Here is a 17,586-nt window from a genome sequence, read left to right as displayed (position 1 = left end):
TCCTCCTATCATCATCTTCATGCTACCCTGATTAGCTTGTTGATTTGAAAATTTTTTTAAAAAAAAAATTTATTTGTTCAGCCTCATAATCCTATAATCATACGTTCGTGTGAGTTTAGAGTGATGAGTGGGCGTTACTTCTTTTTCTCGTGAAAATATTATTGATGTATTCTTAGTAAAATTTTATTAAAAGATAAAAATACGATCTCTTAAACACTAAAAAATACTTGTCTTGAGGAGAACATAGTCTCCCAAATACCCAAAAACGATTTTGGGAGATCATTTCTCTAAGAGATTGACTCATCTTTAGACGAAAAGAATCAGTCACGAAGACACGATTTTCTAAAGACCTGAAAAGTATAGTCTCTCAAAAACTGATTAGGGAAGCTTTTACGGTGTTTTGGGGATTGTAAAATTTTGGAACCGATCATGTAAATTTTCTCTTGATTTAGAAGGGTCTCCAAACATAGAGCAAATTGGATAATTTCAATGTCCAAAGATTTAGTCAAAACTTTTATAAAAAAAATAAATATTATTTATAATAATAATAATATTAATAGGCCTGGAGTATTTGCGCGAGATTGGTCTGCGCCATTTAACCATTTTCTTTCTTGTATAGTCTGAGCACATTGATGATAATTTTTTTAATTAATAAATTTATTATTATGTTTAATCGATAAAAATAACATTTAAATAAAATTATGTATCCATAATTTAAACGAATGATACTCGTCACAGAATATAATCGTAAATTGATTGCATCATTTGGCACTCTGTGTTGGAGAGCCAATTCCACACCAATGCCAATTAATTATGAGCTATTAAAATAAAAAATAATTTATTACAAAATATAAATTTAAAAAACCAACAGCATTAGGGAATCTTAACATTTTCTGTCTCGAGTTAAAAATTTAAAATAATATTTTTTAATAATTAACATACAAAATCTTAACATTTTTATATATTAGTGATTAAATATTATATTTTTTTTAATTATTAAGAAAGCACAAGAAATTAGTTAGTCTATTTAAATATTATCAACTAATTATTTATATAGCGTGTCATTTACAGAAATATGTATGTTCATACACTCATTAATATTTTATTACTAAAGATTTAAAATAATAATTTTTAATAATTAAAATATTAAATCATTTTATATATTAAAAATTAAATATTATATTTTTAAATTGTTGAAGGAAGGTTGGATGTATTAAGCCTTCATTTATTTATCGGATCTAACGGCAGCCGGCATGTTTCATTAAGCAAGACACACAATGCAACCAAATGAAGCATTTTGGCTTTATTTCCTTTTTTTTTTCTTTCTTGTTTCTTCCTAAGGGAAGAAAGTTCTTTTCCCTTGCCTTTCTCTATCAGCATATACTCATCATTTTCTATTATAATTAAAAGAAGGTTTTATTTGTAGCTAAAAAATGTTCCATTTAAATCATAATAATCATTAAATTAAGTAGATCATATCCTAGCTCCACCAACATGCATAATGGTGATTAAATGAAATTTTTTATTTTTTTTCTAACTAGAAATGGCCTAATGCCTCATTCTTGATGTGATTTTGTCCATTGACATCCTAACTATATAAAATATCACATTAATGATAATTTTCTCTATTAAATCTATAACTATACATGATATCAAATTATTTGAACCATTATAAGTCTCATACTTATGGTCACATGACTCCAAAAAGACAGTCACATGTTTTTTAGTGCTCTTATTTGAAGCAAATCGTTATTCACTTTTGAAGAGGCCAAATTTGAATTGATTTGGTCATGGTTTGATATGTGTGTTGTGCCTCTAGAAGATGGAGTGGCATGAGTTCGTGGGAGGCTTGTTCTTTAAGATATGGTCTACTACATCTAGTGGGAGTCCAACAACTAGTGTTTTTGTAGTCAAGAGCATTCAATGAATTAGTTGGTTCATCTGATCCAAAATACTATTTGGATACGGCTCTCTACTTTTTAGTTTTTCCAATCCCTTCGAGGGTTGGACTTAGTCCGCTTATGGCACATTTCTTGAGATTGTCTTAATCTTTTAGTTTTCCCAATTCCTTCAAGGGTTGGACTTAGTCCGCTTATGACACATTTCTCGAGAAAAAATACTATTTTACTTAAATTAGTTGATGTACAAAATGATTAAAGGCAATTAAAAGCATTAAAAGACAAAAATATCCTCACATTGAAATTGCTGCTTCACTTCGAAACACGCATCCAAATAAAGGTCAGGCGGATTTCATCATAGATGAAGTCCGCCTTAACTGAATGGGGGAACTTCAACTATGTTGATGTTCGCCTGCCCAGTAGCGGGCAGGCTGCTGGGCGGATGAAGTTCGCCCGCATAGCAGCAAGCGAACTTCAACATTCAAATTAAAGTCTGCTAGCTACAGACTTTATTTTAATTATTTTTTATATTATATTTATATTTATAATTTAATTTAAATTTTATATTATAATTTTAATTATTTTTATTTTAATTTTTATTTAATTTTAATAACAGTGTGCTGAGCGGATTTCATCTTAGATGAAGTCCGCCAAACTTTGGTCAAGCGGCCTTCATTTCGTTCGATCATTTCGTGCGTCAACTATTCGAGCACTATAGCACGGTTCTTTCTCGAGATTGTCTTAATTTCTTAGATAGTCTCTTATACCTTTGAAATTTTTCCTAAACTTTTAAATTTTTGTTTCTTGTTTGAGATATGCTCTAGCGGTATTTATTTATAATTTTTTTTTATATTATAAAATTTTCAGTTGTAGAAAAAAAAAAGTCTCGTACCGCCCAAATTCATGGGGCAAGTAAAATATTTTAAGAATGTTAGAAATATGGTAAAAAAAAAAATCAAAATACGTAGGCTTCATGTTGTATGGAATATTCTTGCATTAAAGAGTCTCACTAAGGCCATACGAAGAGGCTGAGCTAATTAATTATTCTACCATTGGAAGAAGAGAAACAAACCAAAGGTAAAGTTAAAGAGGCCCTTTCACCGGCGGCGACCCTCTGGCACTCCGCCAACCTTTCGTCTAAATAATATATTATCAAAAGAGGCCCTTTCACCGGCGGCGACCCTCTGGCACTCCACCAACCTTTCGTCTAAATAATATATTATCAAATTTTAACATCAATATAATAGCAATTAAGTAATTTCCAAAACAGAATGGTTACCATTAAACTAACAGTTTAGTCTTGATAATGTCATAAACTGGAACCCACGTCAGAAGATTCACAAAAATGATGTGCCTAAGCCGTGTTAACCATTAAAGTATTAGATAATGGTGATTTGCACCGTCCGCTGGGTCGTTATATATAAATATATATAATCCCCTCCGTCACCACTACACTGCTGTAATATGTAAAGCCAGGGAGGGAGAGAGAGAGAGGGGATGGAAGGGGGAATGGAATGGTGGTGAAATTGAAAGTTGGGGGATTTTATAATGATAGGCAGTACTGAAAAATGGGCGAAGAGGACAAGCTGCACTTGCTCCACTTTATCAATCAAAAAGCCAAGCCGCCCCCACTCCCCAACATTCCTTAGCAGATGAAAGGTCACTGTCCCTCTCTTCCCTGTTCTCTCAACCACCACAACTATGTAGACCCCTTCACATGGCATTGAAATCAGGGCAAACAAACCCCCCCTCCCCCCAAACAAAAAAAAGGCAGACAGAATGGAGCCAGGCATCCCCTATTTTCCCCTGTTTTATATCACTTTCCGGGAAGAGAAAGAACCAGAAACAGAAAGGAGAAGGAGAAGGAGAAGAAGAAGAAGAAGAAGGAGGAGCTGTCTCGTGGATCTTCGGAGCGTGCACCAAATACCCACAATCTTCTTGTGATGTATGTACATGGGTTCTTTGAGTAGTTGCTTCTCATGGCCTATACATAAGAGTGAAATATACAACAGATCTTAATTTGTCTATCTTCTCTGTTCTTCTCTCTTTGAAAATGGTTGATTTTTATGCTCTGTGGATGATGATGCCTTGTGGGTTGGTTTCTTGATTTGGGTTTCGGATATCCATCCATCGATCAAACAAAGCGCCTCATGCGATCTGATCAGTGTCTGAAGTACACTTGTCCGATGTTTGAGATCTAAACATTCTGCAGCTTTGGTTAACTTTACGATGCCAAATTCTGTTTCAAAGCAGAGCATTAACATAGATTTGCTGAATAATAGAATATTACTTCTCATATTCATTGTGTATGGTCGAAGCTGGAGCCGACGACGTTTACCTCTGTTTCATTGGCTTGTGGGAAGCAAGAAGTGGAGTGGCAAATGGGGCCTTGTTTTATTTACTTCGGCCAACTGTTCTTTCCATCTGAAATCACTCTGCCAACCCAACTCCGAGTTCCTGCAGTTGACGGAAGATAGGAAACAATAAAGAACAGTAAATATTAACAATAAAGAACAATAAACAATTTCATTCTATGGGTGTTTACATTTTAAAATTTAAAAATACCATTAAAGTTATTTTTTAAATAAAAAAATTAATATTTGTTTTTATAATTATCTTTTTTTTTCTTTTTTCTTTTCCTGGTTTGCTTAGACTCCACAAGTCCACATGCATGTAGACTTTCACTCGGCTTAGAACTCTCAGTCAAAGAAGCGTTCTTTCTCCCCACAGCCCATTTTACTCCGACGACTTCTTCGGTCAATTAGTTTGCCATCCATCATTCAAAAACTTTATCTCCCCGGTCGAATGACCCGCACTTTATCTTCGTCATCGTCAATCTCCGATGGGAACGGAAGCATCGGAGCGGCCGAGACGAGCCTGCTTCTCATTCGCAGCGTACGCCAAGAACGTCATCGACCACCTCAAGGCCTGCCACATTCCCGTCGAGAAAGGCCTCACCGATGGCGATTTCGAGGCCGTGGAATCCACCTTAGGCTTCACATTCCCGCCGGACCTCCGCTCCATCCTCCAGGAAGGCCTCCCCGTCGGCCGGAGCTTCCCCAATTGGCGATCCTCCTCGTGGCAGCAGCTCGGAATCCTCGTGAATCTCCCAATCTTGGGCTTATCCAAGGAGGTATCGAGAAACAACTTCTGGGTCGGGTCTTGGGGCGAGAAACCGCGAGAAGTGGAAGAAGCAATGAAGCTGGCAAATGGGTTCTTGAAGAAGGCTCCAGTTCTTGTTCCTATATATGGCCATTTTTACATTCCCTTGGTTCCGAGCTTGGCCGGGAATCCCGTGTTCTATGTCACCGGAGGCGACGTTCGGGTGTGGAGCTTCGACGTGGCGGGGTTCTTCCAAGAAGTTGATTTTGGGAGGGTATTGAAGGCGCCGGCATGGGCGGCCACGGAGGCACGGAGGGTGGCGTTCTGGACGGAGGTGGCGGAGGAGCGCGGCCGCCAGCGGAGGTGGGGGGATTTGGGAGGGTGTTTGGAGGAGGCGCGGTGGACGCTGAGGGAGGGAGGGTGGAGAGAGGAGGAGGTGAGGGAGATGACGATGATGGACGGTGGAGATGGCGAGAAAGGTCCACACGTGCGGTGGAACAGGGAAGGGGTGGTGCGGCACCTGCAGGTGGTGTCAGAGAAGCTGCTGCGTGCGGGTTGGAGCACGGAAGACGTGGTGGACTCGCTTGGGCTCGGCCGTCGCCGTCAGCAGGTTCAAGGCGTGGAGCCTTGGTTGGACTTTCAACCCAGCAAGGATTCTCTTCGTCTAGAGACTCTATAAGTACATATTATGTAATCAGATAGATGCGAAACAATAGCCGTAGGACAAGGATCAGGCGGTTGATGGAATCCTTTATTTTTGGAGACGTATATGTAACTAACTGAACTAGCTAGGCTCATTCCCTTTTGTTACATTAATAAAGAAATATTTTTTGTTTATTTTTAATAAACAAGTGAGACCGAATCGTTAATCAGAGGGCCCAAAAGTCCCAAAATGGCTGGGCTTGGGCCCCCAAATCAAAACCCATTGCCCATTGATCTTGCCAACAGTATTTCTCAACGTAGGGCACGAAGCCTCTTAGAAAGAGGTCTCCATTATATAAGTCCGGGAGAGAGAGAGAGAGAGAGAGAGAGAGAGAGGGAGAGGGCGACATGGCAACCGCAATCGCGAGATCTGCTTTCCGGAGTGCACTGCGCGGTGGCCGACGGGCGCCGGCTTCGAAGAGAACCTTTGCTTCTTCTGCTGGACACGACGATGCCTGTATCGATTCTCTCCCCATTATATTTATATGTTCAGATTATATATATATATATATATATTGATGATCTGAATGCCTGAAAATGATTTTTTGAATTTGTAATCAATATCAAATTTTTGAGGGTAAAAAACATAAAATTATTGGTAGAACTACTTGAGTTCGCCGAATCTTCTTGAGTTCGTCGTGAGGACGGGGCGATTCTGCTCGAGTCCTCCACGAAGACGGCCGATTCTGCTAGAGGTCGCCGGATCTGTTCGGGTTCGCTGGATCTCCACGTCTCCGCCGTGAGGACGGCCGGATCGGCTCGGGTTCGCCCGAAACGTCGAGGTGATTGGCGCCGCCCGCGGTGACGAAGGCCTTCTCGGTTGGGTGGGGAGGAAGAGAGTGGAAGGGGGTGATTAATTCCAAAATTTGGGAATGGAATGAAAATTTTGAAAAATACAACAATTTCAAAGAGGCCTTTAATCTGCGACAACGAGGTTTATTTCTTGAAGAGTTGATAACGTTCGATTGACTGTTTGCGAGGAATAGGGCGATTGACCAATAGGGGATATAGCGTGCGCCGATCGGTTTTATAGCTTTTATTCATCTTTTTGAGAAAAATGATTGATTTGAACCCAAAATTATGTAAATTTTGACTGGAAATTTTCGGGAGTGTTAGTATGCGTGTTCATTTAATGGGTTCTGAAATTGTTGCTCCTAACGATGTCAAGAACATTAATCACCGTGCACTAAATTATTTCTCGGTATTAACATTAGGTGTCCTGTACTGAAGATGTTATTTCTTTCTGTTTGGGCCACTTGAATTAGTTAAAACTCAAAGTAGATATCCTGGTATTCGGCGTTGAGAGCCTGTTCTGCCTGAAACAATATGATCATTTAGATATTTCACACACATGTAGTAGGCCATGTTTGTAAACCATTATGATATGATCCTCTTATTTCTTGTAAGGATGTGATTGTTCATATCTGTCTTGGTTAATGTATATGAATGACAGGCTTTTGACATTTTTATCTATACCACAGCATTCTGAATTCAAGGTTATGCAGCATGATCCATACGACATATCTATTAATATATCGGAACACTTGCAACCTACCAATTGTAGGTTTTATAGTACCGTTTGAAGTACATCTTCTGCATTTGGCATACATTATATTTGACCGACATATGCAATAAATAAGTATAATCTTCCCAATGGAAATAAATGGTCCATTGTGTGGATGATTCCAACCCTACGATATGATAGATTATGCAATTTTGATTTATCGATTGTTTTCCTCTCAGATGAAACGGCAAAGTGGGAGAAGATAACCTATGCTGGCATCATCACGTGCTCTGTTTTGGGATTCATTAACCTCTCAAAGGGCCATCATCATGATGAAGAGCCTCCTGTAAGCTTTCTTTTTGACCCGTTTAAAGTTCTCTGTTTGGTGTCTGTCCCTGTCATGAAGTTCTGGTATCAAGATTGAGGTGCATGCATGCCTAATCAGATTTTTAAGCTGCTGCTTTTTTCTCACCTTTGTAGTCATTGACATGCCTTGTGTTTTTTTCTTCTTCCTCTTGGTCTTATTTGTGATGCAGTTATACCCATACCTGCACATCCGCAATAAGGAGTTTCCTTGGGGTATGCTCTTGATACCTGAAGTGTGGACTTGAATCTATTCGATATTTTGATTTTCAATTTTAATAGCATTTTGCTTAATGATTTTGGTGTTGTTTTATCATACAGATTTCTTCCTTTTTCTTTTTTGTTTCTTTTCAGTCATGTTCGTGTAATATCCTTTAGCAATAACTTCTGGATCTTCTATGATTTGCAGGTCCCGATGGCCTTTTTGAGAGGAAGCATCACTGATATTTGAAGGCAATTTGATGGAGACTTGTTTACATAGGAATAATGATTCTTCAATTTAGTTAGTGTCACTGTTATACAGCTATTCGCATTTTGCCTTGCATTTTGCTGGTGGCATTATGTACTTTTTTATGTTTCTTTCTTCTGCTGAGCAGTTCTTCCCTCTTTGAAAATGGTTGACTTTTATGCTCTGTGGATGATGCCTTGTGTGGGTCGGTTTCTTGATTTGTGTTTGGAAGATCCATCGATCAAACAAAGCGCCCCATGCGATCTGATCGGTGTCTGAAGTACCTTGTCCGATGTTTGACATCTAAATATTCTTCAACTTTGGTCAATTTTACGATTGCTGTATTCTGTTTCAAAGTAGGGCATTGCATGGTTGAAGCTGGAGCCTATGTTTAGAAGCAAGAAGTGGAGTGCCAAATGGGGCCATGTTTTAATGTTTTATTCTCTTCAACCAACTGTTGAAATCACTTTTGCCAACTCTGCATTCCAGCAATTGAGGGAAGAAACTGTAAAGAAAAGTAAAATAAAAGTTACTTAAAACAATAAAGAAAAGTATGGACCAATAGTTTGATAAATAATAAAAAAAAGAAATACATATATATGTAAATATGTATTAAAAAGGGTTGCACAAAACAGAGCAATGATGGATGCATGGATGGATTGGAACCTGGATGGATTGGAACCTCGAGCTCAAAGCACACTCCATAATTGTTTTCAAGCCACAAATCAAGTGATTAAGTCATAATAAGTTATAATTTGTATTAGTAGATCGTGAGTTTAATTTCTTGTCTTACATAGTGAAATAAAATTTTTATTTATAATTTATTTTTTTCATCAAAATTGAGAGTACAAATAGTGGGGATCCCGTATTGCTAATCACACTCTACAGTTAAAAAGAGGCTAAAAAGAAATTATTGTTATGGTTGCTCTCTAAATTGAATTGTATGAACGGTACGGGCATAGAGTATGTAGTGAAATATATAGAGTATGTAGTGAAATATAGAATGAAGTGGAAGAGACTAGGAGGGTGTTTGGCTCCTTATAAACTATTTTTTAATTTATAAGTTATATAACTTATTTTGTTATGGTTAAAAATAAGTTCTTGTTTATTTTGTTGACCAATTAAGTTATAAATTTATCTTCAAATATTTCAGATATTTATAACTCTATCCCTTATTTTTTATTCCTTTGCCATTCTCATTAGTATTTACAACTCTGTTGTGTTGTCGTCGCTTTTAGTCCCATCTCCATTTCTATCCCATTCCTAGTTGCCCACCACCTCTAGCGTTGCTTTTTCCGTGTTCGTCCCCTCCATGTCCGTCATTGTAATCCCTTGCCCACGTTTCCATAGTTTGCCATCTTCTCCATCGTTGGAGTCCTCCCCATCTCTGTATATAAATATATATATTATATTAATATATTTTTTAATAATTATATATAATTTATCAATATGTAATTATAAATATTTTATTAGTTAGACATTAATTTATAATTTATTTTTATTAAAAATTAATATTTTTATAAATTTTATTTATATTATTTAACATGTTTATTTTTGTTTTTGTTAAGTTTTAATAATTTATCAATTTTTTTAAAACCAAACATATAATTATGTAAATAATAACTTATAACACATTTATCTAAACACTTTAGGAATTTAAACTAAACTCAACTTTTAAACTTTACACAATTTAAAAAATATAAAAACTTATAAGCCCCTTAAAAGAAAAAAAGGCTAAGCCAAACAGCCTGGAGATCATGTTTTGCCACACTAGTAGTGCTGCAAAACAAAGGTTGAATTTTTCCACGCTTTGCTGGACTACCTCTGCAAATGAAGAAATGGAAGATGTAGAAGACAAAGCAACATTAACTGCTACAGATGGCCATCTGATGATAAGCCAACCTTATTCCTGGTGAAGGTGGAGAGGCATCACTCACGCTGCAACTGACTCATTGTTGTTGTTTCCTTCAGCTTTGATTTCTGCCGATGTTTCCAATCCTTTGGCAGCATTTCCCCCTTCTTGTTGGCCTGCAGGATGGGAAGAATCAACTTGAGCATTGTCAGTCGCCTGTGAGGTAGTCTCTTTCCCGTCTTGAGGGACCGCTGATGATGAATTAACTGCTTCGGTTTGGCTAGTCTCTGAGTTGCCGGTTTTATCCGAGTTTGTCATCTTTTCTTCAGCTCCTCCTGCTCCGGAATTATCATTCGAATCCTTGTGCTGATCTGTGCTAACACTCTCATTTGTTGTGGATGCAGATTCAGAATCAGTCTCTCGCGTTGCAGATGCATCGGACTCTGCATTCTGCCCATCCGAACTGACAGAGCCAACATCATTGGAAGAAACTGCATGTTCCCCATTTGAATCCGGAAATGAAATTGAAGTTTCAGCCCCGTTCTCGGTTGTGGAGGAAGGCGTGTTCGTTGTTTCAGATTGTTCTTCTGTACCGGTATGCGTATTATCCCCTTCAGATACTGCATTTCCTCCTGTTTCATTTTGCTGTGGAGTGAAATCAGATGATGTTGTTTCTCCGGTAGATGCTGCAGATTCATTGTTCTCTTGCCGGTGTTGATCCGATTCTTCTGTTCCGGTTGTATTGGAATTGGAGCTATCCGCTGTCTGAACTGGGTTCTTCTCATTCCCCTTCCCCTCATTGGCCATTGTATCCGAAGGATTAGTCTGTTCAGTTCTCAATTCATTCTGATTTGTATTGCTCTCCTCTTCTTTCTTATCTCCTTTGTCTTGTGGCTGCTCTTGGCCATTGGAGCGCTCCACATCTCCTTTCTCACTTGCAGTTGTATTGCTCGAATCCTCGACAGCTCCAGCAGAGGAAACCCCTTCTTTACGATCTTCGCTTCCTGCCCCTTCATTCGTCCCATCAGTTCGATTGCTAACCTGATCATCAGGTTGATCAGATGTGCCCGAATCCTCAACCTTCTCATCTTGCCCCTCCTTTTCTTCAGTCTGGACTTCTTTGCTTTCTTCCTTCTCTTTCTCTTCGTGGTCAGCCCCCCTGGTCTCTTCCTTATTTTCCTTTTCTTCATTCTCCCCCTCTTTGTTCTCTTCAACATCATTCCCTCTGCTCTTCTCCTCTTTTATTTCCTTGTCTTCACCTTCACTTTCACTTTGTTCACTCTTCTCTTCTCTGTTACCTCCTTTTTCAGTCTCATCATTTCCGTCCATCTCCTTTTCCTTTGCTTCACTTTCGGTCTCATTTTCTCTCTCTACAACGTTCTCTCCATTCTCACCTCCCTCTCCTTTATCCTCACCATCTTCACGCTTGCTTTCGTCGTGGCGATGTTCATTGTCTTCTTCGTCCTCTTCCTCTTTGTGCCTCTGGTCCTTGATGACTGTTTCCCCTGATCCAGGATCAAGGCCCTTCCTACCTAATTTCAGAAATTGATCCCCGTTACTCAGCTTCTCAGAGACTTTTGAGCTGCCTTCAATGGAACCACCCTTCTTCTTGTTCGAGTTCTGAACTTGGTAAAGGAGCCATATGCCAACTCCAATCAGCAGGCATATCTGCACGGCATGCTTCACCTTGAAACCTCTAGATCTCTGGTTCCTACTACGCGGGGACTGCCTGAACATAATGGATTTCCTTAAATCCCAAACTTAGACCTCAGAACCTACAGAGCAATTCAATCCTTGTCAAATCATCAAATCTAGCTTTCAAACCCAAGAAACAGGAATCGATCCCAAGTATAGTGAAGAACAATAGAAAGCATATAAGTAGAGTCATAATAGATCTGAACCTGGTTATGTAATTAGAGACACGCAGAGCTTCAAGATCAGATCAAACAAGGATAATGCTAAAGATCTAAGACTTACCCAGTACGAAGGCAGCTTCGGCGGGTCCTGCACTGAATCTGAGGGAGGAGGATGACCCAGAAGCGAGAGAAAATCAAGGTTTTAGAGGCCGGCAGCAAGATGGTTTCTTGAATGGTACTTCAACAAAATTAAAGATTTTCTAGGGTGAGAAGTGGATTAATTTGGAAGGTGGGTTTTCAGCTGTCAAAGAGAGGTGAGCTGTTCTGATCTCTCTTCTCCTTCAACCTTAGATTGGGTCTCTGTTTCTTTCTTCCTACTCTCTCTCTCTCTCTCTGTGTTTTTATATACATTATTATTTACTTCACCGTTTCCCACTTGTCATTTTTAATGGTTCGTTGACGCCGTTAATGCCCGTGAAAATGATTGGATATTTTCGATTTTAAGCTTGTGTTTTTCAAAAAGCTACGTCGTTTTGCTTTCCGGTATGCTTAGACGCCGACATCGTTCTTGTTTAAGGCTAAGTTGCACCGGGGATCCGTTTTGGTTTATATTTTTTCTCACGCATACCCCCTTCCACTACAAATGACGGTAATTAAACTATAATTATAAATTATTTGTTACAGTCAAAATCAAGTAATGATGATATTAACAAATCTGACCGAGAGTTCTAAAGACAACACAGAGCATATTAAAAACATAAACGAACAAGAGACGCAAAATTTATAGTGGTTCACCCCAAAAACAGGGGCTACGTCCACTTGAGCTCCGGTGAGAAGAGCTCACTCCACTATATATGTTCAATCCGATTATAATGAAATCGAAACCAAAAACAACTCTTATTCTCTATACAAAATGCTCAGAATCACTAACAGATTAAGAACTTATCTTAGATAAAAAAAAAAAAAAACACATATGAACAAGAGAAAGATGAACTGTACAAAATTTACAGAGAGAAAGCAAAAAACTCTAAATGACAACTCTCTCGGCCAACCCCTCTATTCGTTCGTCTTCCACCGATCGAATCATCAATCTCAAGGCGACAAATAAATAATGCAACTGGATGGCTGAGATCGCACAAGATAAAGGAGGCTGCAACGGCTTGAATAAAATCGTGCAAAAAGAACGACTGCAGGCTACGCAATAAAAGCCAAAAGCCAAAAGCTTGGGCTGGGCCGATGGTGGCTGCCAGATGGCCCTCTAGTGGGCGCCCAGAAGAGCAGCCCACGGTTGCCAAATTGCTCTCTCAACCTTGGCCCTTTTGATGTTTCATAAAATATAACATTATTCATTCATAATTAAATCTAGTCTAGTCTCAAGAACTAAAGAGATAAAAGAGAAAGAAGAATAAGAGGAGAAAAGGGAAAATTAGATCTTTTAATTTTAATTTCTTCAAATTGCGTTTAGACCAGAACTATATAAGTCTTGTTCCACTAATAACAACAATGGGTTCTGTCTACCTTTTCTTCTTTCTTTTCTCACCATTTTCTTTCTCTAGTTCTAGTGATTTTGAAACCATCAATATTGGTCGAAAATGATAGGATTTTGACAACCATCATTTATATATATTGATGAAACTATCACTAGCTAGATCATCAATTTTAGTAACGGATTTTGCTAGAAACAAATATGGTTATCGAAACCCCATCTACCGTACGCGTTCGATAATGGTTCATCTGCATGCCATGGACTTTCTTTTTTTTATGTTTTGTTTTTATTAATTTTAATTTTATATGATTTAGTTATAATTAAATAATTTAATTATGGTTTAATAATGTCATGTTCCTTACTTATGGTTTTGTCCTGAGGCTTCGATCCTGCCACGTGCCACGTTCCCAGACAGCCATCTTTTTAGCAATTCTCCACCTTTCTTGAATTACCCGGAAAGGCAACGCCGGCCGCACCGACAGACGCTGAAACAAGAGATCGGCGTGATTCAGTCGGTAGAAAAAATAGGGAAAATTTGCAGAGAATTATACCTAGCTACCGGACCTTCACTTCCATGCCGATCGACTCGGCGCAAGCCGTAGGTAATTAAGATTCGGATCGATGTGGATAAGATGAATACGATCGAGTTTAATGTCTTTGAGTGGCCGGGCATTAGATCCATCCAGTGGACGCAACACTAGAACAGTATTCTACAATTTTGAGAGTCTAACTAAGTTTGCATTCCTGTGCCTTCTGATCCATTTTTGTCTTGCAGCATTTTGACGACCTAAAAATAAAATTTTCTAATTATAAATTTTATTGTTGTGTTCAGTAGGCAATATATTCTCTCTCTCTCTCTCTCTCTCTCTCTCTCTCTCTCTATATATATATATATATAAAATAAAAGACTTGGTTACTGTAATTGTTTCCTCTTTCGCACTGAACTGGACTGCCCCTTCCATCGTCCTCCCTCTATTCCAGATAAGATGCTGTGATTTTCCAAGAAGCATCATTATCATCAAATTATATATATATATATATATATACGCTTCTCACTGAGAAAGAGAGAGAGAGAGAGAGAGGAATGGGCACAGAAGAGGATTCTGTCTGCGTGCTTCCACGTAAAGTTGGTTTAGCAAAAATCTGCGAAAAAGATGAAATCATCATCAATCTCTCATTTAATTAATTAATGGTACTACGTACGTACACTCACTGTGCCTTTCTTGTGTGGTGTGAAGTGTCCAAAGATACATCCCATCCATCCATCGCTGCCAAACAGTTGTCACTTCGAAAATTATCTGTTTTATTTGCTCCAACCGCAGAGATTCCATTCCATATGGATTAAAAACCAAACCATGATACCCTTTCCTTTTTGTTTTTATCATTATTATTATTATTATAGAATTTTGGAATTTAATTTAGCTTCGAATTGCTTCTCAGGTTTAAACAGCAACAGTTTGAAGGGTTTTTTTTTTTTTTTGGGGGGGGGGGGGGGGGAGAGGAGGGGAGTGCAATTTTGTTCACCCCTTTAACTGGATAAACATCACCTTCACAATTTTTATGAGAGTGAAAAAATAACGAAACGACAATCAATATTTTAATACCGTTTCGTTACTTTTTTTATCCTCACAATTTTGTGGGAGTAATGTTCACCCCTTAAAAGGGTGAACAAAATTGCACTCGGGGGAGGGGTGCAGAATTGATGAGGATTCCTTGCAAGTCAAGAAAACCCTATATAGGAAGCCAACCAGGAAATAGCCTGGCTAGCTAGTGTTGTTTATCGCCCGTATATATATGTATGTATGTATATGATTATATAATATATATATGTATTCTATTTTTGTTACTACTTTTATTGGGTACTGTTGATGGATTTTGATTTTCACAGCATTGCTCAGAAAAAGAAAAGATCTTGGGCATTGGTATGGATAAAATCCTCAGCCCCTTTCAATGAAATCTTCTGCTTCAGAATTTCCTTGTTTCCTGAGTAGCTTTCCATGCTTCAGCGATGCGTCAAGATTGATTATTCATTGGTTCACAATTTTCCTGGAATATATGCTTCTTATCTTTTGCATGCATGTTTTTGTACACATCTCTGTATTTGTCCACCCACCCACAAATATATATATATATATTATTGTATTTTATCTACAGTACATGCACGATTCCCATGGAGAATCTGCTGATGCAACGAAGATCAGCAGGAAAGTTGACGATCAATTACTTAACCATAATACTTCATTATTAAACGCGCATAAATCAAAAGCATTACAGAAGAGCAAAAACCTAGCTAGAAAGACCAAATTAAAGAGCAGCACTGTGGAAATCGTCTATACTGATATGATCATCTAGTGTACAAGATTCACAAGCTCAGCAACCATATATATATATGAAGATGGGAATTCAATCGTTGGTCATGGGTTGAAGAAGGAATTCCCACATTTGCACATCCAGCTCAAGGGCTTATAATTGGAGCTGTCATCGGCTCTGGCATAGTGAGTTGACAATGAATCGGAAGAGTTTCTTCTGTTCCCAGTTCTTGTTTGTGGGTTTATAGGCACCTGAATGGCCTGACAGTGCCCGCATGAGGAGCATCTTTTCTCGCACTGTGGCGGCTTCGAACCTATCTTCTCTTCCTGCGACAATAGAAACCCTTAATTAATTACCTTTACACACTGAATATATATATATATATAGAGAGAGAGAGAGAGAGATTCTGACCTTGGAACGGTCAGCGGATCTGAGAAACGCTCTACCTGTTACAGAGAACTTGTTGTTACGATATCTTCATAAGTCTGAATGTGTTGGAAACATGTATGAATAACTCTGAATGATTTAATTTACCTTCAGCGATAGATGGGAACTGGGTCCAGCTTGAGATCAAGAGAAAGAGAAAAGGGAAGGAGAGATGGTGAAGCTTATGCCTTCCACGCATGAAATTTCTACAGGAGCCCATTTCTGGGAAAGGAATAGGGAAACACTTCTGGATTTGCAGAGTTCGGACGATGATGATGATGATGATATTGATGAGAAGGGTGGGAGAATGAGATGGGAAATATATATATATATATATATATGTAAGTGTGTGCTAATTGAGAAGTACTGAAACTGAAATGGAAAGGGCCATAACTCATAAAAGGGATTCGAAGAACGAATTGCACTATAAAATTGAATGCTACATCACTGTCTCTCTCCTATTTCCTAGAGCGTTGAGATGATGGAACATGGAAGGGCCAAAGTGTATTGCAGAAGGGTTGATTCAAGGAAAGCTGAGAGCCTCAGAAAGGGAAAGGAAACCTCAGCCTCGTTTCATGAGCCTTCTCAAACTACAAAGACATACGCATAATGCAATAAAGAGAAGAATTATTGAAGAAGAAGAAGAAGAATTGAAGAAGAAGAAGAAGAAGAAGAAGAAGAAGAAGAAAAAAGGGAGAAAGGAAGAAAGGAAAGAAAGAAATATTGGCTTTATCATAAGATACAAGACAAAAGCCAAGAACAGCAAGAAACACAGTAACGGACATCTGACTCCAGCTGTTCATATCTGGGTTTTTGATTTCCTTGGTATTCTTCACTTCCAAAGTTCCAATATATTTTGTCCCTTTACTTGGGTTTTCCTCCTCGTTCCGGGTTTCAGTAATCTATATATCTCCATGTACGTACATGATGTGTATATGTATCTCCATATATCAGAAGGCTAAAGGCATATGCAGCCCCTTTTCTCATTTAACCATTTAGCCCTCTTAAGTTTGAAAGGGACCTATTAGCCCTTTAACTTTTAATTTGAACTTATTTAAACACCCTAACTTTAACTTAAAGACCCCTCAGCCCCCTCATGGTCCAGTCACGCGTGCTTTTATGCGCTGACTGGACCATGAGGGGTCTTTAAATTAAAGTTAGGGTGTTTTAATAAGTGCAAATTAAAAGTTAAAAGGGGCTAATATATATATAGGTCTCTTCCAAATTTGAGAGGGCTAAATGGTTAAATGAGAAAAGCTGAGGGGCTGTATATGCCTTTACCCTATATCAGAAGAATCATATCTACATGCATATTATTATACAATTCATTTAATATTAATTAAATGGCATGGAGAAATGTGGAGACTCTGCGCAATTGAAAGAAACAAAAGCCAGAGGCATCTCTCTTTAGTCATCAATCAGGTTTAGTAATTCAATCTGCTTTTGGGTTTCGATCGGCGTACGTACACTCACTGTGCCATCTTTTTTTGTTGATCTGTTCTCCATTTCCGCCCTTAGACAACACGACCAATAATAAATACCGTCATATATAATTAAGTGGGGGACTTGCAAGATTTGATTTTTAGATTATGGGAGTGATTGTTATGTTTTTGTTGGTAATTTTTAATCCTAATTTTTG

The 17,586-nt window shown here is 38.3% G+C and overlaps 4 protein-coding genes across 4 annotated transcripts; 2 read left to right on the top strand and 2 right to left on the bottom strand.

Annotated features, from left to right (window-relative positions):
* Positions 1-3,369: 3,369 nt before the first annotated feature.
* On the top strand, positions 3,370-5,867 carry LOC127809133 (uncharacterized). Its single transcript, XM_052347835.1, has one exon. The coding sequence runs from the start codon at positions 4,741-4,743 to the stop codon at positions 5,677-5,679; it is 939 nt and encodes a 312-aa protein (XP_052203795.1). The 5' UTR covers positions 3,370-4,740; the 3' UTR covers positions 5,680-5,867.
* Positions 5,868-5,991: 124 nt separating this feature from the next.
* Positions 5,992-8,361, top strand: LOC127809134 (cytochrome c oxidase subunit 6a, mitochondrial). The gene is made up of 4 exons (XM_052347836.1): positions 5,992-6,159; positions 7,446-7,552; positions 7,743-7,785; positions 7,979-8,361. Exons 1-4 carry the CDS (start codon positions 6,051-6,053, stop codon positions 8,011-8,013), a joined length of 294 nt encoding a protein of 97 aa, XP_052203796.1. The 5' UTR covers positions 5,992-6,050; the 3' UTR covers positions 8,014-8,361.
* Positions 8,362-9,651: 1,290 nt separating this feature from the next.
* Positions 9,652-12,119, bottom strand: LOC127809829 (uncharacterized). The gene is made up of 2 exons (XM_052348960.1): positions 11,847-12,119; positions 9,652-11,644 (listed from the first exon to the last, which is right to left on the bottom strand). Exon 2 carries the CDS (start codon positions 11,604-11,606, stop codon positions 9,951-9,953), a length of 1,656 nt encoding a protein of 551 aa, XP_052204920.1. The 5' UTR covers positions 11,607-11,644; positions 11,847-12,119; the 3' UTR covers positions 9,652-9,950.
* Positions 12,120-15,398: 3,279 nt separating this feature from the next.
* On the bottom strand, positions 15,399-16,851 carry LOC127809838 (EPIDERMAL PATTERNING FACTOR-like protein 2). Its single transcript, XM_052348970.1, has 3 exons — positions 16,056-16,851; positions 15,933-15,967; positions 15,399-15,847 (listed from the first exon to the last, which is right to left on the bottom strand). The coding sequence occupies exons 1-3, from the start codon at positions 16,165-16,167 to the stop codon at positions 15,626-15,628; spliced, it is 369 nt and encodes a 122-aa protein (XP_052204930.1). The 5' UTR covers positions 16,168-16,851; the 3' UTR covers positions 15,399-15,625.
* Positions 16,852-17,586: the final 735 nt, after the last annotated feature.

Source organism: Diospyros lotus, chromosome 9 (genome assembly GCF_014633365.1).
Source record: "Diospyros lotus cultivar Yz01 chromosome 9, ASM1463336v1, whole genome shotgun sequence".
In the NCBI taxonomy this organism is placed as follows: domain Eukaryota; kingdom Viridiplantae; phylum Streptophyta; class Magnoliopsida; order Ericales; family Ebenaceae; genus Diospyros; species Diospyros lotus.
The sequence above is the reverse complement of the archived record's forward strand: the minus strand, read 5'-3'. Positions and strand labels throughout refer to the sequence as shown.

Bases quoted from the DNA above. Each gene is read 5' to 3' on its own strand.
- LOC127809134 (XM_052347836.1), top strand. From the start codon at position 6,051: ATGGCAACCGCAATCGCGAGATCTGCTTTCCGGAGTGCACTGCGCGGT. The intron at 6,160-7,445 runs GTATCGATTCTC...TTTTCCTCTCAG, and splicing joins TGCTGGACACGACGATGCCT to ATGAAACGGCAAAGTGGGAG. The intron at 7,786-7,978 runs GTATGCTCTTGA...TATGATTTGCAG, and splicing joins CAATAAGGAGTTTCCTTGGG to GTCCCGATGGCCTTTTTGAG.
- LOC127809838 (XM_052348970.1), bottom strand. From the start codon at position 16,167: ATGGGCTCCTGTAGAAATTTCATGCGTGGAAGGCATAAGCTTCACCAT. The intron at 15,968-16,055 runs GTAAATTAAATC...TCTCTGTAACAG, and splicing joins GTTCCCATCTATCGCTGAAG to GTAGAGCGTTTCTCAGATCC. The intron at 15,848-15,932 runs GTCAGAATCTCT...CTATTGTCGCAG, and splicing joins GATCCGCTGACCGTTCCAAG to GAAGAGAAGATAGGTTCGAA.
- LOC127809829 (XM_052348960.1), bottom strand. From the start codon at position 11,606: ATGTTCAGGCAGTCCCCGCGTAGTAGGAACCAGAGATCTAGAGGTTTC.
- LOC127809133 (XM_052347835.1), top strand. From the start codon at position 4,741: ATGGGAACGGAAGCATCGGAGCGGCCGAGACGAGCCTGCTTCTCATTC.